The following is a 20386-nucleotide window of genomic DNA, read 5'->3' as shown; positions in this document are numbered from 1 at the left end:
GTAGCATTACTTCGTATATCCGCAAGCGTTATCATGAAAATACGCTAGCGGAAACATGCGTTTCCTTCAAAGGAAAACTGACGGAAACGTACAAAGAAAGTGGTCAGGTTCCGTCGTAACCGCAGCCACGGAAACATGAATAAACGACAGGTATCCGCTACCGAAAACACGTGTTAACCGTCGTGTTTCCGCAACGTTGTCACGTGTTTCCGCAACCTTTCAGTCTGCGGATTCTTGGCATTTCGTCCTGTGGTTGAGTTTACTTAAAATGACAACCGCACCGTACCGTGTTTACGAAATATATGTTATTAAGCTTAAAGGAGTGTCCTATATTAATTAGATTTTAAAAAACCTATTTGCTGACGGATACACCTGTTTCTGAGATTCTCTTAAATCACTTTCGTTTATAATAAGAGACCTTCATTTATGAGAGCACAGCAGAACTGAAAGAGAGACAACGGCCATCTCTTACGGATTTGACGGTAGGTGTAATGTGCGGTTTAAAATAGGTATAAGTCAAAAAAGCGCGCTAAGAGCCAAAGGCATATCACGTAAATTTAAAGTTTATCCTCTAGCAATTTCCGCCTAATGCATCCATCTTATCAACAAACATTATAGTTCTATTGTTTATGTAAGTTGAGTTTACTTAAAATGACAACAGCCTCGTACCTATATACGTCAATTACTAATAAGGAGTGTTTTATATTAATTAGAGTTAAAAAAACTCTATTTGCTGTCGGATACAGCTGTTTCTGAGATTCTCTTAAAACACTTTGATTCATAATGAGCGACCTTGACCAGGATTTGTGAGAGCACAGCAGTACTGAAAGAGAAACAACGGCCATCTCTTACGGCCGATTTGACGGTAGGTGTAATGTGCGGTTTAAGATAGGTATACGTAAAAAAAGCGCGCGAAGAGCCAAAGGCATATCAAGTAAATTTAACGATTTCTTGTTTTAAACTGGACTTCGATTCGCGTACTTTGAATTTAAGTTTACTTGATTTGGTTCTCTGAAAATCTGCAACCAGAAATAGTGCAATCTCAAATTTGAGAAAAACGTCGCGGAGCACAGATCAACGCTCCTCGATGATTTGTCTAGTTAATTATAAGTTGAACGAGCTTTGGCAATCTAAACATGACCAATTTTAGAAACGAAACGCCTTGTGGCCGTACACCGCGTTGGCCAGCTGTTCAATACATCTTTTTCCAATGTCTTGGACGACAACTAAGTGACACTGATCAGAACTGTATCTATCGTTTCAGCATTTGTATAATGGAGTTCAGATGTCCCCATATAACATAAACATGTAACATGAGAGTGAATTCAGAATAGGCCTACCAGTATTTTACTGTATGTTACAAAGAAAATGACTGGTCTATGAACAAAACGGTTTTCAAGCGCAGCAACTCAAGCATTATACAGAAATTGGGAGGCAAAATGGATCGTTTAACACAAATCAGCTACGGCATCATTTCCGTGATGGCCATTTTTGGAAACACTTTGACCATTGTGATGTTCGTGATGGAGAGGCAGTTTCTAAAGAAGTCATACAACGTGTTAATAATGTTTCTGGCGATATCTGACGTGCTGACAGCAGTCACCATTATTATAAATCCATTTTACGTCCTTGGAGATGCGATTCCTTATCCACAGAATCCCATATTGGGAGAAATTTTCTGTCGCTTCATATGCAACGAAATACTAGTATTCCACTTCATATATTTCTCAGTTTACATAACCTTGGTGTTGACGGCAGAGCGATGGTTTGCAGTTGTAAGACCTCATCAATACAATCACATATTCAGCCGCAAAAAGGTCCTTGGCTACATTACACTGTCATGGGTGTGGTCGCTACTTCTCAAGCTTAGAGATGTGATAAATTCTTCCTTTAATCCATCTGAGGATAACATCTGCTTAAGAAATAATTCAAGGGGATCCGTTTTTAATATTGCCTGGTACGCTGGTGAAATGGCCTTTAAGGTGGTCATACCATGTCTTGCCATAATTGGCCTGTATATCCACATGACTTTAAAGACCATCCATTCTCCAACTGCGTCTGCGGAGAGCAAAGCTAAACTGAAGGCAAAGTTGACTCAAATGGTAACAGCTGCCAGTTGCACTTTGATCGCCTTGTACCTTCCCAACCAAATCGTCGTTCTCCTTTCTTTCATGGGAAAAACGGAACTTGGTAAACCGCTGCATAAATTCACGCGATTTCTGACTTTTTTGACCACTTGTGTAAATCCATTTATTTACGGGCTAAGCAACAAAAATTATCAACAACGCTATTGGCGTATCTTGTCCGCCATTTGCCCTTGCCTAAGGAGAGTCAACAACGGTAGGGCGGAAGATTTAGAGGTTGCAGATTAACTCACTTCCCGAAGAATGGCCTGGAGTGAAAATAATGAGGAAATAATAAGGTTATCGAAGACGGGCATAGAACTCTTTATCTCAAAGGAAAGGAAGCAGTTGAAGTCAGATGTGTAAGAAAAGTCACAAAAGCGCTTTATGCCAAGTGACAACAAAAAATGGAGTTGCGAGCTCGACGGAAATCGGAACTTTTTTCTTCAGCAGCCTTCCATTTTTCCCCGAACCAAATGCGTGTGTGATGATGATGATGATGATAATAATAATAATAATAATAATAACTTTTAGGCGTTTTTCCTAGTCTCAGTGGAATCGTTCTTTCATCTAGTAAGTTTCATTTTTATTTATAGTTGTGTGTAAAGTTGTACATAAAAATCTGTAAATTGGCTATGAAGGGATTTGTTACGCAGTAGCCCCTTTCTCTCTTCATAATGTAATGCAAACGTTCGTACATACTGTTAAATAATAATGAACTTTAAGTGTTAACTACCCTCATTAGCGCTGGCCAGGGGTACTAACTGGACACACTGCTCTTTTTCTCCCTCGGGTCTATGCTACCAGCTTTTGTAGTATAATCGTAGTGTAAGAAAAGAAAGAGGCTCCTCGCGGTCTGGAACGTTTTTATTCTGTTGCCATTCCTCAGGGAAAATCTGTATATTTGCGTTTGTGCGCGAAAAGAAGGTAAAATATCGCGTCAGCGAACATAGATCAGCTTAATTGCAACCTTTGTAAAGGCAATCAAGTGGCCAAACACGTTTTCTCGTTTATGAGACTCTGAACCTGACTTGCCAAAAAGTCACTGATAAACAATAGCCCTTCTCAGGTTTACACTAAGCAATGTATTTATTTAATTTATACTCGCTAAATACGAACATCCATCAACTTACACTATTTTAGAATCCAGGAAACAGATTTTTAGTAAAGAGTTTACCTCGATGATGTGATCTTATCTAGGTGCATAGTCTTAAAGTTGATGACGAAATAAGACGTTAAGCATTCCGATGTTTTCACCACTTTTTCTCAGGCTGGTGCAGAAATTAGAAAAGTATCCCTCTGCCTGGCCTCACGAACCGAGTCTCTCAAAATACTGTATTTTGCAGTGGGGATTAGTTGATTGTAGTTTTCTGTGTGGTTAGGGGAGGAGTCCAAATGTCCCTCATCCGCAGTTGGTTTGCATGAAATATTGAGTTGCTCCTTTGAATTCGAATGGATTTCGATTCGGGTATTTTGAATTTTAGTTTATTTGACTCGCTTCTCTTAAAATCCGCAACCTGAATATGAGCACACATCATGCAACAGAGACTGATTTGACACACTTTCTTATCCAAAACTCTATTTTTCCTAATTCGTTTAACTCCACCGATTATTTACCTAGTTAATGGAAGTTGAACGAACTTTAACAATCCAGAACCTTTAAAAACACAGTTCCGCGATGGCCGAACCTTTTAATTCATCACTTGCAAATTGTCTTGGACAACCACGAAGTGACATCTAATCGTTTCAGCAACTCAGCAGAATAGAACCCACTTAGCGTTCATTCAGGTCCTTATTCAACATCTAGGAGTGAATCCACAATTGGGCAACCAGTGTTTCTCTGTAAATTACAAAGAACTGAAAGACTGGTCTATGAACAAAACGGTTTCCATGCACAGAAACTCAAGCATTATGCAGAAATCGGGAGGCAAAATGGACGGTTTAACACAAATCAGCTACGGCTTCATTTGCGCGATTTTTGGAAACACTTTGACCATCGTGATGTTAGTGATGGAGAGGCAGATACTAAAGAAGTCATACAACGTGCTAATAATGTTCCTGGCGATATATGATGGGCTGACAGCAGTCAACATCATTATAAATCCATTTTATGTTCCTGGAGATGCGTTTCCTTATCCACAGAATCCTATCCTGGGAGAAATCGTCTGTCGCTTCCAGTATACAACTGAATGCTCCTATTTCAACCCATAGTTTTCTCAGCCTTTACATAACTCTGGTGTTGACAGAAGAGCGATGGTTTGCAGTTGTAAGACCTCACCAATACAATCACACATTCAGCCGTAAAAAGGTCCTTGGCTACATTACACTGTCTTAGGCGTGGTCGTTTGTTCTCACGCTCAAACGAGTGATAGATTACTCCTTTAATCCATCTGGGGATAAAACCTGCTTACGAAATGATTCAGAGGTATCCACTGTTAATACTGCCTGGTACGCTGCACAGGTGGTATTAAAAATGGTCATCCCATGCGTTGCCATGATTGGCCTGTATATCCACATTGAAGACTATCTTCGAATGCGTCTGCGGAGAGCAAAGCTAAACTGAAGGCAAAGTTGACTGGAATGGTAATAGTTGCCAGTTGTACTTTGATCGCCTCATACCTTTCCAAGCAAATGGGAAAACGGAACTTCATAAACCTTCACATATCCTCACGTCATTTCTGACTTTCATGACCAATTTGACTCCATCGAGTTAACTCACTTTTTAAAGAATCGCTTCAAAATAATGAGTAAATAAGATCACCGAAGACGGGCACGGAACCATCGGTCTTAAAGGAAAGGACGCAGTCACCCGCAGTTGAAGATAGATCGCGAGATCGGCTTGTGGTATTTACTTAGTGCTAACTGTGGGTGTGTTCTGTATCGTATGCTTGTCCCCCGACCTATGTTTGTGTGCAGGGATGGCGCAGTGGTGAGAGCACTCTCCTCCCACCAATGTGGCCCGGATTCGATTCCCAGACTCGGCGTCATATGTGGGTTGAGTTTGTTGGTTCTCTACTCTGCACCGAGAGGTTTTTCTCCGAGTACTCCGGTTTTCCCTTCTCCTCAAAAAACCAACATTTGATTTGATTTGCGTTAACTCGTTAATTTCAATTTACAGTGTCCCCGATTAGTGCTCTACAGCGCTAGAAGATTAGACACTTAAAAAAAATTCCTTTCCTTTCCTTTCCTTTATTATATTAACAATTTTAAGCCATAGTGCTAGTAATAACATTCAAAATATTAACACTGTTTTAAATGAGGATCTTGCTAGAGTTGAAAAATGGCTAACTGCTAACAAGCTCACTCTTAACGCATCTAAAACTGAGTTTATGTTGATCGGATCAAGGCAAAGGCTAAGAACGTTTTACAACCCTCCATCACTTATGATTGACGGTGAACCTATAAGTCAAGTTACTTCTACGAAATCTCTAGGTGTTCGTATTGATCAGACTTTGTCCTGGAATGTTCATGTTGAGAATTTATGTAAGATAATCGCGTCTGGTATTGGAGCGTTGAAGAGAGTGAGGTCTTTCGTTCCACATGAGATTCTCAGATCAATCTTCCCTTTCATTAATACATCTTCACTTTGATTACTGCAATCCTGTCTGGGGATGTTGCGGCAAAACCCTAGCCAGTAAACTTCAAAAACTTCAAAATCGCGCTGCGCGTATACTCACTTACTCGAACTATGAAGCCAACGCTGATAACTTTATCCAAAAACTTGGATGGATAAAACTTGATTCTCAACGAACAATGCATAAGGCTGTGATGTTTTTTGAGTCGCTTAATGGTCTTATTTACTCCCCATGACCTTAGTTCTAAATTTGTTGACCGTTCTATCGTCTCCAATTACTCCTTAATAAGGGACACAGAGGGCAAACTAGCTATCCCACAGCCACACACAAACTATATGAAATATAGCTTTAGCTATTCTGGAGCAGTTCTTTGGAATATTCTACCAATCGAGTTGCGGCAGCCTGATTCCCTTAGAGCGTTCCGGGCTGGCTGCGAGCGTTTCTTTTCATCAAGTTAAATCTACAAATTTTACACACGGCACTCATGTAAAGCAGGTTTTATTTTATCACTTAAGGTGATTCTTTACTAATAGAAGTTGACGTAAGATTTTCTTTAAACTTTTTTCGATTGTTCCCTACATTATGGTGACTCGAAATGCGCAATTAAAAAAATAGGTCACCTGGCTCGTTTGGGAGATATTAGGGGGCTTACGCAACAGGAAGGCTGGCAGACTCAGGACTGCAGAATGACGAAAAAATATCGCGTAAGATTGGGAATGCACAGTCTTGCGCGACATTTTTTTGTCATTCTGCCGTCCTGAGTCTTCCAGCCGTCCTATTGCGTCAGCTCCCTAGTACCTGCTCAAGTTACTCATTAATCAGTGCGACTTCATCTATTAAAGACAAGTTTGTCCCATCGGTTCACGCTACGTTTTGCAGGAACAGGAAGCACAGCTTTGACGTAACTCATAGTCTTGAAATAACAAAACAGGTGTATTGTATTGTTCAAAAGGAATAATTTAAAGTTTGTTTTATGGCACAGGCACACGTCTTGAAAAGGCACAGACTAAAAATATTCCTCGGGTGCAATATCTCGAGGAGACAATTTTGTGCCCACGAGTGATGGCTACGAATACTTTTTCCCTGTAACTTTTATTTCTGACGTAAATGTTTAAAAAAAATTTCAGAGCACAAAGAGGAAGAGTAAGAGAATAAAATTATGCAAAAAAAAGACAGGTCACCAACCTCGTTTAGGAGAAAACAGAAAGCAAACCAAGCTCGACCCCTCAACAACACGTCCCCCCGAGGGCGCGGTTTCACTTTCACTCTCGGACTGAAATGACACTTTAGCATCATCAAGGTTATCACTCGACTTTTTTTTTGCGAGAGTCTAAAACGTTTCTTAACCTTTTGGAGGAGTCTGGTACTCTGGTTTCCCATCCGGCTTCACGTGGGGATTGTGTAAGCTAGCTCAACTGCCATACGACTCCAACATTTGGTGTCGTTATTTCGCGCCCATATGTACAGAATCTACGTCATTTTGTGAGCATAACTTTGGCATAATTTGGCAAAAGTTCGAGCACTGCTAATAGCATAATATGCCACTCTTAGGAGCACAATCCGCCAAGGCCTACCCATTCCCAGTAACCAAGAGAGTATACTCTCTTGCAGTAATAAAATCCCTGCAGTTCGCAGTGATATAATCCAATTTTTCCGCCGAAAAATCAGGTCAATCCCAGCTCCCAGATTACAAATTCATGACCTCCTTCAAGTACTAACCATGTATATATGCGTAAAAAACACCGTCACTACTTTCAATATTGGCTTCTGGTTAAACTTCAGGTTAAACGTTATGATAGTGTGTTCACAGTACTGACTAACTGACGTGACAGCTATCACAGTCTGAAGTCTCGACGATGAGTCCCGATTTCGACCACATTATACCATTCCACTGACAAGAAATCTAGAAAGCCAGTTTTTTTGCAACGAGAATAAAAGCGAAAAAAGGACTACTTCGTCGCGAATTTCACTATGATAAAAACTTGTTCAGAAATGAAAGAAATTGATAAAACTGCATTTGACTGTCTCCATAGTAAATAGTGTTGACTTTTAAAGAAAATTTAAATTAGTGAGGTGTCTTAGCTCACCAGGTAACTGCTGTCACAGAGTGATTTCCATAGCTGATGGAACTTGTTTGTCAATATTTGTCCCGGAACGTGTTTTATAGAAGTTTAATTTTGAGGCGGCATATCTTGTATTATGTGGATAGATGCTGCTTACGTAACGTAATATTGGTTCAACAATGCAAACTCTAAACATTGTAATTCTAACCAATCAAATCAATTAAGAGCGGAAGGGCACTTTCAGTGTTCTTGCCATACTGAGTGGCAAAACACATTATTCGAACGATATGTTTTTGCTTGCCACAGTAAAGAGTTTCTTTAAATGTGACTGGTAAGCACTGCCCCCAGGACCGAGATGGTGGCCTATGTAGCTATATGTAATGTGTATGGATAAATTAAAAAAATTCCGAGGAATATGAGACATTTTGAGGAAGTGTTTGATCCTTTTGATAGCTTTGGTCAAGAGTTTAATGTTGTAAATATTAATTAATCCAAGCTGGACCTTCCAAAGCAACAGCCGATCCAATCATATGGCGTGTTAGGACTAATTTTCAGCACGTCATTACCTAACTGGTTTATTTAGTTGCACGCAACTAAAAGACCAAAAATCTTAACCACAGTATTGTTTTAGCATGTCCTCCCGAAGTCTTTATGCAAGGAATATTTTCAAGACTTTCTATGAAAAACTTCCATGCTGAAGTTAGCGAGAAAGTTGACGACGTCACACCGAACCTGATCATGAGTTAAATAAAATGATTCTCAAGTCAATCCTAGTGTAATTTCGAGTCATTCCAAGACAATCTTAGAGTAATTCATTTGATCCTGAATAATAATAATAATAATAATAATAATAATAATAATAATAATAATAATAATAAAAACAAATGATAAATGTTAAAGGATAAATGACTCGGTAAACAACCGTTTCTCCGATACATTTAATTTGATTTTAAAATAGATCTAACTTTTGGAAGAATTCATAACCAGCAAGCATTTGATACACTGTAGCCGGCACAGAAATGTTACAAGATGGCAAGCGGTGTTTTTCCTTTGAGTTGAGGTTTAAATTGATCAACCAAATGGTCAATAACTTGTAATTTTACATCCTTTGTTTATCTTAGGTAAAATTCTGTTGCGTTCCCTTCACGAAACGTCGAAATTCCCACTTTAATCAGTGGTTGCCTTGAAAGCAAATTCAGTTCGCACAAAAACTGTTTGATTAAAATCTATGTACAGCGGTGTCCGCAATGAGTGCCTCACTAGGGTTACCCTAACTTCTTGTAAACAGGGCCTAACTGAATATAAATTACAAATAGCAAAGGACCCAGTATACTGCCTTGCGGTACGGCGCACCTGAGATCGTGAGCAGTTGATAGCTTGCAGTTGACATCTCATCTTCGGGTTCGGCCACTTAGGTACTACAGGAACCACCTGATAGCTGCCTGGTCAAAACCCAAGAATAACATTTTACGCAATAATGATCTCGTGATCAGCGGTGTCGAATGCCTCAGCAAGGTCGATGAAAACGACGCCATTTAATAACCATTGTCGATGTTAACTGACCAGTCATTTGCTGCTCAAGCAAAGCAGTAAGAGTACTGTGTAAGGAGCGGAACCCTGATTGGCAACTAAATAGTAATTTGTTCTCATTTAGATAATGGTAGAGTTAGTTGTAAAAATTCTTTTAAAAACCGTTAGAAACTACCGCAATTACAGAAATTGGCCTATAGTTGTTAGGATCTGATTTAAAGAGAGTTGCAAAGTAACAGACCGGATCACCAAGAGATCAAAAGAATATGTTTAGTGCTTGAATTACTGTATAAGGAGAAAGAAGGGAAAATGCAGGATACATAGAGCAATTCATGCTGGTTGGTACGCTGTCAGCATTCTGGTCAAGAATCATCACACAATTGACTTACATGATCAAATGGATAAATTGGGTAAAACATTGATTCACCTGACAATCCCTACTTCAATGGGCCTCAAACTTTCATTTCATATAATAAAAAATAGGGGTCACCACGCGATTCTAAAAGTTAAATTAGTGTTTTCAACGTTTTGTGGATTGATTTTTGCAATTTTGTCTCTCCCCTCCCCGGTGAATAAAGAAATTTGCACCTGTTTTTGTGTTGCACTCTGGTATATTGAACAATAATGATTATTGCACTGAAATTATTGATCCCAGACCGTGTGTGGTTGTCTTCGAAGAATTTACTACATTTGGTTTTTCTTAATTTCGATGATAAATAGCCCTGTTCCATTGTTGAATAGCGGACTTAAAACCGATTCACACGGTGCCGGACGAAATTTCTACTGGTTGAAAAATTTGACCGATCAAATTGTTCGCACGGAACCGTGCAATATATTCGCTCTGTTCTCACGGAACTGACGAACCGGATTAAGGTTTTAAAGTTTAACCTTTGTCAGTGGTTTTACTATCTGTTCATGCGCATAGCGCTACCTTACGAAATTCAAAATGGCGTCAAGAAAGGGAAAGGCTAACGATAGTAGCTGAGTTACAACGCATCCATGCAACCATGCCTTTGCCATGCAAAAATTTAGACAGTCAAGGTTAAATTTTTGACTGCATGGCGAAAAATTCGTCGTAATTTGGACTTTCAAATTTTTGAACTGCGAGGTGTCTAAATTTTTGTACGTTAAAAGATGGCTCCTTCTTCACCGGCCGTCCACTTTCTCGCTCCGCTCAATCATTATTTTCAGCTTTTTCAGTTCATCGAGAGACAACGCTTCCATTACGGTTTTTTTTTGTCTTTTGCTACAAGATACATGCTTTTCTCATTGCAACCGAATAAATCTTTGAAGGCATTTCGATGAAAAAATCGAAAAAATAATTCAACTTGAAAAATATAAAGACAGCACGTGACTGCCCGTGACAAAATGATTGCGTAATGCGCAGAATGCATGCGCGATGACGATAGGTGGCACCGTCCTTAAACAGATCACACTTTGCTTTAACTTTGGTAAAGATTACACTCAGTCTGTCTTGACGCACTTCTTGAATTGAATTCTCACTACAGAGTTCTTTGACTAAAAGGTGCGGATCCAGGGGAGGTGAAATGGGTGAATTTTCACCCCCCTTTTTCTGAGCCCCCCTTCCTTCTTTTTTTTTCTTTTCCCTCAAATATTTGATGGTAGAACCAACTGGGAACTCGGAAAAATCCGAGCCCCAGATGGGATTCGAACCCAGGACCCTCCGTGATCTAGTCGGATGCTCTAACCACTCAGCTACTGGAGACTTTATATCGAGCAAGGGTGAGATGTGGGTATTGACTCGAGCTGCAGTTACTAAAAAAGTCATACAACGTGTTAATAATGTGCCTGGCGATATCTGATGGGTTGACAGCATTCAACATCATTATAAATCCATTTTATGTCCTTGGAGATGCGTTTCCTTATCCACAGAATCCTATCCTGGGAGAAATCGCCAGTCGCTTCATAAACAGCCGAATGCTCGTATTCCAACTTATAGTTTTCTCAGTTTACATAACCTTGGTGTTGACGGCAGAGCGATGGTTTGCAGTTGTAAGACCTCACCAATACAACCACGCATTCAGCCGTAAAAAGGTCCTTGCCTACATTTACACTGTCTTGGGCGTGGTCGTTTCTTCTCACGCTTAAACGAGTGATAGATTACCGTACTTATTCAGCTATAAGCCGAGCGATTTTTACACAAATCCTCACTCAATTTGGGCAAAGTTGAAGCCATAGAAGTGGTCTCGGCTTATAGCTGAGTATTTTTGATAAAAAGAATTTTCTCAGAAAATTAAAACAGTAACAAATGAACGTGTATTTACTTACAAGCCGATCTAAATTACTTGTAAAATGAAGAGAAGTTGTTGTTGGTGTAATATGGACTTTTTAATATTACTTGGTGGCTCGTAAAGGAACTGTTCGTGTTGTTGTATGTGTGATCGGGATCGATCTTATTGCTTGTCTTTTTCCTCGCTGTCTGTCTCGAATTCGTCGTCCATTTCCTCGCCTTCACTTTTTTTTCTTTCTGGAATAATCTTGTCGAAGACTGCATCATCTTCTGTGCCGTTGAGTGCATTATAGAGGTGCCACAAGTCTTGAACGAACGCCTCACCATCTCCTTGGGAATATCGCGCCAAGCCTGTTTTACCCACCGAAGGAACGAGGAATCTGCGAACGAGATTACACCATCTGTTGACACAGATCGTGTAAACAAGCTTGTCATATGACGCCAAAGCAAACTTGAGACAAAAACGCAAGTGGATTTGTTGTTGTATCGACATTTTCCAAGCAAAAAAAACGTACGCATTAAAGGGAAAATCTTACCTTGAATTCTTTGCTCTGAAAACCACGCCAAAGGTCATTGATCGTGCTCGGGATACGCTCCCCGATCGGAGTTATTTTCTACAGCTTCTGCTTCGGCAACTATTTTAAGTTTAAAGGCGAGGTTGTAAGGTTTCCAGGTACTATTTTAATCCATCTGGGAATAAACCCTGCTTAAGAAGTGATTCAAGGGGAACCGCTTTTAAGACTGCCTAGTACGCTGCACAGGTGGTCTTAAAGATGGTCATCCCATGCGTTGCCATGATTGGCCTGTATATCCACATGACTTTAAAGACTATCCATTCTCCGACTGCGTCTGCGGAGAGCAAAGCTGAACTGAAGGCAAAGTTGACTCGAATGGTAACAGCTGCCAGTTGCACTTTGATCGCCTTGTACCTTCCCAACCAAATCGTCTTTCTTCTTTCTTTCATTGGAAAAACCGAACTTGGTAAAGGGCTACATAAATTCACGTTATTTCTGACTTTTATGACCACTTGTCTCAATCCATTTATTTACGGGCTAAGCAACAAAAATTACCAAGAACGCTATTGGCGTATCTTGTCCGCCGTTTGCCCTTACCTAAGGAGAGGCAACCGCACGAGGGTGGAAGATTTAGAAGCTGCAGATGGCTTAAGACTCCGTCGAGTTAACTCACCTTCCAAAGAATCGCCTCAAAATAAGGAGTAAATAAGGTCATCGAAGACGGGCACGGAACTGTTCGTCCCAAAGGAAAGGAAACAGTTAAAGTACAGGCGCCAGTTGCTCAAACGTTGGATAGCGCTATCCAACGAATAAATCACTATCCAGCGGATAAACACTAGCAATACAATTGAGTTATCCAGTGGATAGGGATTTATCTGGTGGACAGCGGTATCCACCCTTCGAACAACTGGGGCCAGATGTGTCCGAAAAGTCTCAAAAGCGCATTGTACCAAAAGGCAACAAAACAGTGGAGTTGTGATTACAGCGGAAATCAGAGCATATTTAGACTGCAAAAGCCCTCCTCGGACCAAATTCACAGATGATAATAATTATAATGACAATAAAATTAAGTGACCCTGGGATACTAAATGAAGATACTCTACATAGAAATCAAAACAGTACGGAACACTGATTTGTCCTCAACGAACAAAGGATTGGAAACCTGAGGATTGCTTTTTCTACCTCGGGTCCATGCTACCACCTCTTGTGGCGTAGGTCTAGGCTTCTCAAAATACGTTACAATACAATACATACTAAATTGACCGCTCCCCATAGGGGCTTTTCAAAGCCAATGAAACATAACGAAACGACGGAACAGAACAACGACAACAATTGTTGAGAATCCCAAGTGGCCAGAGGCAAACCAGTTGGCTACTTACAAGTGCAGCTGGGAAGTTGAACCAGGGACTGCCAGAATCAAATTCAACGAGTGGTTAGAGCGGGTCTTGAAAGCGGGATCTCCGTATCTCAAGGCAAGCGCCCTAACCACTGGGCCACACCGCCTCCTCAAAACACAATGGTATAAGCGTAGTGTAAGAAAAGATAGAGGCCGCCCGCGGTGTAGAATGTTTTTATTCTGTTACCTTTATGTGCGAAAACAATTAAAGTAAAATACTACTTCAACGGACAGAGATCCACCAAAATGCAATGTCACAGAGGTAAAGGCGACCAAGTGGCAAAACATGCTTTTTCATTAATAATAGGGCTTTTATTACTGATATAACACTGAACATGACTTATACCAAATTGGGTCAGTGATAAAAAAAGTCCTTCTCAGGACTGCAAAAAAAGAAAAAAAAAAGATAACTTCTTACGGTGAGATTTTTTTCATTTTATCATATTTTGTAGATAGTAAGTAGAGGAAGTGATTCATGATTAAAAAAATAGGGGTCACCGATGATCCAAGGGAGTAAAATCGATGTGATTTTACGAAGCTCTTGGAAAACTTCGTTTGTCACGTTTTTGCGTGACCTGTTGGGGAAGGACTGGAACCCAAGAGAGGATCGATCGTTGAAGGGATGAAAGGTTTTTACCCCAAAACAAAGCTTTCTCAAGCATACCAACGAAGTTTTAAGCAGTCGTCATCTTCATTTGGTTAGTGTTTTGTATAATATTTCCCCATTGCCGTCATGCTCGTCTTCTGGAGTGTGGTTTTTGTGAAATTTAATCGCTGGTTTTTTCCACGAAGGTCCGCACTATTCAAGCCGACGAGGACGAAAATACTGCTCCATTTGCACGAAAGTGAAGGATAAGAACTTCAAAAACATACATTCATTTTGAACTTAAGTTCGTAGGGTAATAAAAACATTAAAAAAAGAAACAGCCCCATTAAATTTACGCAACGGTTGGTCCTCGAGTTTTCCAAACTTTCAGCCACTACTCGATCAGCAGCTACCTTTTAAAGAGCTTTTCCATCCTCCCGCTCACTTCTCTTTAACGTTTCATGATGATTCGGAAATAAATGTGCCATTCTTTTTCCGGCCTGGAATTTTTTGCCCGGCGTTTTTGTCGCCATGTTATTTTAACTAATGCTTGAACAATATTAATGAAAGTCAAGTAGTCTAGTGCACGACTGATAAAAACAACGCGAACATCAGTCGTGCAGTAATCTACTTGACTTTCCTAAATATTTTGAGCCAATTTTGACTGATCACAATCTTCTCTTATCCAACGCTGTGCAAGACTTATCGTCCACGGTTTCTGCAAAGGTTTTAAAACCTCAACTTCACTAATGCTCGAAGTAATGCGTGACATATTACTGTCGCGTTACCTGCGCAGTAACGTTGCGCACAAACAATTAGCGCGAACGTCCTTAAGTACAGAGTTTACCTCGATGATGTGATCTTGCGTAGGTGCATCTCCTCAAAGTTGATAACGGAATGATGAACCTATTGAACCGCACAGGTTCAGGATATTTTCACCAGTTTTTCACCAGTTTTTCTGGTGTTAAAATCAGAAAAGTGTCCATGGCCTCACGAATCGAATCTCTGAGAATATTCTATTTTGCTGTGAGAATTAATTGATAGTAGTTTGCTGTGTGGTTAGAGGAGGAGGCCAAATGCCTTGCATGTCTAGTAGTTTTGGATAAAATGTTTAGTAAAGTTATCCAAATTAGGACGGTGTTCCTCAAATCGGTCTTCTGTGTGGGGCGTTGTATGGAATGTTCGTGATTAAAATTGCTACATTAGCGGAGGGTTGGTATATGTGTTGTGGTTTAATTTTGTTTTTGGTTTGAATTTTTTTTAAACCGGCTACTTTTTTCAAATCAGTTTATTTATTTTATTTATTTATTTATTTATTCACGTATGCTTAATATGACACCACGCAGAGCCACATGTGGTAAATCCAGCAGTGATAAGATAAAATCGATTTCTTTGTAGAAATAGAGGAATTGAAAAGCCACCAAACGGCAAAAGACTTGAGTACAAATAAATTTTTATTTAGAAGATGATTTTTACAATAAGGCCAAACATTTCTTGGAAGAAAAACCAGAGTCGAGAATTTGCATAGAGCACACAATTACAGAAAAGTGGCTTTAGGAAATTATAAAGAAATTAGCCAAGGAAATTGTTAACACAATCGTCAAAATGTGCCCATTCCATGCGAAAAAAATGCCCAACAACCAATGCCAGATCCAACATTCTTCTCTTTGACAGAGATAGACTGAATGGTAAAAGGTCACCATTATACCCCCAATATGCTTTTAGGAAAAATGATTATGCTCAAGTGGTGACCAAGTTTGGAAAAATCCAATCACCTATATTATTTATCCTACAAGATTAAATCTGTGCAGTGCTGATAAATCTTACTTTCGATTACTCCAAAGAAATGTCATTTCATCAGCTTGCAAACAGGCCATATTGCAAAATGCGTATTTTCTTTTCAAGAAAAATTGAAGTTTATTAATATTGTAACAGTACAAATAACACTATATTGTAACGTAAATGTAGTTGCGACCCAGTAGTTGTATGCTTCTTATTTAATTGAAAATCTGAGAGACAAACATGTATGAATCTTGTAATAAACATTCAGTTATATTGCCAAAGGAATCATTAAAGAATATCACTTCTTTTTGATTATGAAAAGTACTAGTCCTACACATGAAAGACAGAAAAGGGTTTAGCTCTGACGAAGGGCAAACCGTCAAAACGAAAACTTTCAAATTTCTTTGCAGTGGTCAAATTGGCCATATTAATTTTTTCAACTCACTTGATAAACCCTTTCGCTTTCCCACCGACACAGCGACATCTTCTAAGTTGTAGGTCTTAAATGATAGGCGGAGTGCTTTCTGCTTCCACATGGGCGGTCTCCAGTGCTTGCTCTCTTTCACTGTGTTGAGGTGGGCACTTCCTATTTTCTTTAACAGGTGACTGAAAAAATCCCAGTTGAACATTTGTGAATGTAAAGTGGCACCATTTTGCTTCAGAAAAAAAATACAATGTAACATTAAGCTAAGTATTATATAAAAATAAAACTTCAAGAAGTCGCAAAACTTTGATTTTTTTGGTTTGTTTCTTTGGTTTTGAACGGCAGCCCTCGAGCATTCTTGCCCGTGTTCGAGCTGCGTGGGTAACCTACGTGGTAAATAATTAAACACTTTTTGCTTGAGTCCTTAAGGCTGTAAATAGTGCGACCTGAAACTCGTTACTTTACACCACTCGCGTGGTCAATATCGGTCAATACCTTGCTCGTCGAAAGACAAAACTACCCTGTCGCTCTTACGCGTTTCGAAGGTCTTGCTGTTAATGCTTTGATGTATGAGAACGCGTATTTAATGTCTGGTGATTGTTTAAGCGTGGTTTTAACCGACACGAGCACAATCATAAGCATATAATAGACTTAAACAAAGAGCACAAAGAAATCATTTGATGACGTAACAAATAGTAAGCACAGGAAAAGCAGGACGTTCGAACCGCATAATTTGCTTCTTTAAACGGAGATTTGATTATTAAATGGTAGTACTCGTAATGAAAGTAAAGTGAAGCCATGAAGCTAAGATGAAGTGAAGCTACGATTCTCGCAGTTGTTCTATATGTGGTTCATTTCTTATATCATTTCGTTCGTTAATGAAAATACTTACCAGGAACACAGGGATTGTGGGCAGAGTTATTGCATTCCACCAATTCTGTTAACCATACCATGTATCTTTCGTGCCTTGCACGGTCTTTTAGAAGTCGAAGATGCACTTGAGGAGCTTGTTTACCCCCAAGAGAACTGAATAATTTTAGGTGCCTCATGTCCAGGATGCCTTGACTCAAAGTGGTTTTCGAGGGCCCTCGTAATTAACAACATATCCTCGAAGCAATTTCTTGGTTCTCGCTCCGTGTCTGTTTTTGGGTTGAACTTTGGTGCGTAGGCTTGGAGCCGGAACCGCATAGCAGTCACTTTTACAAAAAAGTGATAACACTTACATAGCTTTGCCTTGTGAACTATTTAAGACAAATTCGTCAATTTTAGCTATCTTATGTATTTGAATGTACCGGAAATTTAGTGCATGGGCCAATTTGGAAGGTGATTTTTTACGATTTGTCGAGTTTGCTGTTGAGTGTGCAGACGTATAACTTGTGTGAGTTTCATTCTTCCACGCGTCTCCTCGGCAGTTTTAATTTATTGCGAGCGGTGTCGTGTAGCATTACGCGGGCCGTTTGGGTTTTTCTTTCATGTTTCTGATTAATATTCCAGTTGTATATCCGCTGTTTGCGAATTTTCTAAAATGTTGTAAGTAGTTCAATTGTCGCAGTTTCTGCATTTGTGTTTTTTGTATCTTATTGTTTTATGTTGAAAACCAACTTCACAAAGAACTGTGAGTTTTTCTGGCTGTTTGCGTTAGCTATTATCACAATCTAGCGAAATTGAAAATAAAGCCTTTACGCATTTCTTCGATCAAATCAGATGAGGAGCTTAACTTGGGTCAGGAATGTGGGTCCCCGCTGTTAAGGTAAAAAAAAATTACCAAAATCTCAGTGGGTGTTGTAACAAGACTCACACTAAAAAGGCAGAGCAAGAGACAAAGGGGGAGAGAGGTGTTAATCTCGACACATTTGTTGGGCCGACGACGACAAATATCTCAAATTACTTTAAATTAATTTTGAGTGACGTGTCAAAATAGTCCAGAGGCACAATAAATCAATCTGAAATATTTTCTAAAACACGGTTTACAACGGCCAGCATCATGCAATTAAAAAATGGAAAATTATTTCTTTATTCTCTTTATTTCAAATTAATTTAAACACAGGCAAATTATATCTTGTTTTGTTTTGCCCGGCATACACTTTTCTCAACAGCAACGGTGAATTGGTTTTTTTCTGATTTTAAAGCAAACCATTTTTAAGTTTTATACTTATGGAACTCGATAACTGAGGAATAAAACTCAACAGCTATTACACCCTCGAACATCTGCTTCCCTAATTCACCGGTTAAACATGAAACGTTAGTGATGTATTGGTATATTTGTTAATTTAAGAGGGGGACATTGAGATTTTCGGTTTTGCGGTTTTGGCTATTTTTTAGATCGGTTTTTCGGTTTTTGTGCCAAAAGACTTCGGTTTTTCGGTTTTGGTGTTCATTGCGGTTTGCGGGTTTTCCGTTTTTTGCATCTGGTTTTCGGTTTTCGTAAAAAATACGAGCGGTTTTTCGGTTTTGTTATCCGATGTGCTTTTTGGGTTTTTCTATTTTGTCCTATTTGGGTTCCGGTTTTTCTTAGATTTGAGCGGCAATTGATCTCGAATAGAGTGTTATTTATTTATTTAATCTTTATTTAACCACGGTGCAATTCATCAGCAATATTAAAAAATATATGTACAATTAAAAACTTGTAGATAGAACTATGTAAACTACATTAACTATCTTACTCAATATCATACAATAAAAGCTGCTTTCCATGAATGCCGTGTTTAGAATAATGGCTTGAGATACTCAGGTGCTAGTCCCTGTAGGGACTTAAATACCATTGTTTGCCCTTTCAATTTGCCTTTGAGAGTCTAGGGATTTCCATCTTAAGAGTTCAAATAAATTGTTGACATGAGCGTCATAGTTAGAGTAGGTCAAGACACGGGCTGCTCTGTTTTGTAGTTTTTGCAGTTTGTCCTGCAAAGTTACTCCACAGTTTCCCAAACAATATTGCAGTAGTTGAAATGAGGTTGTACTAGGGCCTCATAAATAGAATGTAAGGTCCCATAGGGTACAAGATGCCTGTTTTCACTCACGTGATCACTAACCTTGTTTTTCCTCCGAAACAAAAGAAAACGTTTGAGTGATAATAGAGCTCAATTCCCGGAGACGTCACATGAAAACACTCTATAGCCGCGAAACGCCAAAGTTTTTGAGAGGAATGCAGGACAAACTAAATGTCACGGTAGGGGATCACGCGTGTCGAGTTGGTGCGGAGTGGATGAAGATGAAGGACCCCATGAAGATCTGAACGAGCATGAAATGAGTGAGAAGCTAGTGACTCTGATAAAGGCCAGCAAGCATTTGATGAAAGTAGTGACGAAGTCAGTGCAGATAACAACAATTCCCAGGGCCAGGAAGATGAATTAGGGACATCGACGAATTTTGTCTTTGGTGCAACGTCGCGATATGGAAGGGCGGTCCCCGGGGGGGGGGGGGGGGAGGAAACTCCCATATAAAAAGGAGAGGGATGCTCGTCGTCTCGCTTAGGGGTGTAAATTGTGGTCTCACTTAGGGTGTTTTGGGCAAAACGCAATCATATGTAGCCGTGAAAATCTCCTTTAGGGTTGCGCGCGGAGAAATTTAAAAGTGTATATTAACACTTTTATATTTCTTCACGCAAGCGAAAGTATTAGATGATAATGTCTTTGCCATCATTAAAAGTCGTTGTACTTTTTATTTTTCTGTGTTATGATATGGTCTCTTTTAGGGGTCAAGAAACGCCTGGGCCACGCCCAGATTGGTCTCCTTTAAGGTAGAAAATATCCTGCAAAGGTTGGTCAAGACAACGTGAACATAGGCGTTGTTGCTTGCAATATTTCGGCTGGCCAACACCAGCCTTCTTCAGGTTTATTGAATGGATAAATGCTAGTAACAAGATCTTTATATTTACCGGAAATGACATAAGAATGCTACGTGATGTGTTATAAAAACGGAAATGCATAAAAAAGAGGAGAGAGAAAATACATGATAACAAGATGAAAAAAACAAAAGAAAATTAAAAGGTAGCTAGACTAAATTACATTTCATCTCTTCTGTTAAGGCCTGCAGGCTCCAGTGTTTTTCCTCTGTGTATGAGGAATGCCTCACGAGCCTTTCTGATGGAGTCGAGCGGTATAAGGATCATGTGATCCTCCGCGTGACCACTGGTCAGGAAGTG

The 20386-nt window shown here is 39.6% G+C and overlaps 1 protein-coding gene across 2 annotated transcripts; it reads left to right on the top strand.

Annotated features, from left to right (window-relative positions):
• The first annotated feature begins 420 nt into the window (after nt 1-420).
• Nucleotides 421-2863, top strand: LOC138050794 (neuropeptide receptor 22-like). 2 transcript variants are annotated; one of them, XM_068897081.1, is made up of 2 exons: nt 421-482; nt 1265-2863. In XM_068897081.1, the coding sequence occupies exon 2, from the start codon at nt 1380-1382 to the stop codon at nt 2370-2372; it is 993 nt and encodes a 330-aa protein (XP_068753182.1). In that variant the 5' UTR covers nt 421-482; nt 1265-1379; the 3' UTR covers nt 2373-2863. The 2 variants fall into 2 exon arrangements, with proteins under 2 accessions (XP_068753182.1, XP_068753183.1); XM_068897082.1 differs by lacking the exon at nt 421-482 and adding an exon at nt 808-865.
• Nucleotides 2864-20386: the final 17523 nt, after the last annotated feature.

Source organism: Montipora capricornis, chromosome 6, assembly GCF_036669925.1.
Source record: "Montipora capricornis isolate CH-2021 chromosome 6, ASM3666992v2, whole genome shotgun sequence".
Classification (NCBI taxonomy): domain Eukaryota; kingdom Metazoa; phylum Cnidaria; class Anthozoa; order Scleractinia; family Acroporidae; genus Montipora; species Montipora capricornis.
This window is presented reverse-complemented; position numbering and strand designations above follow the sequence as displayed.

Coding starts and splice junctions, on each gene's coding strand:
- LOC138050794 (XM_068897081.1), top strand. CDS start 1,380: ATGAACAAAACGGTTTTCAAGCGCAGCAACTCAAGCATTATACAGAAA.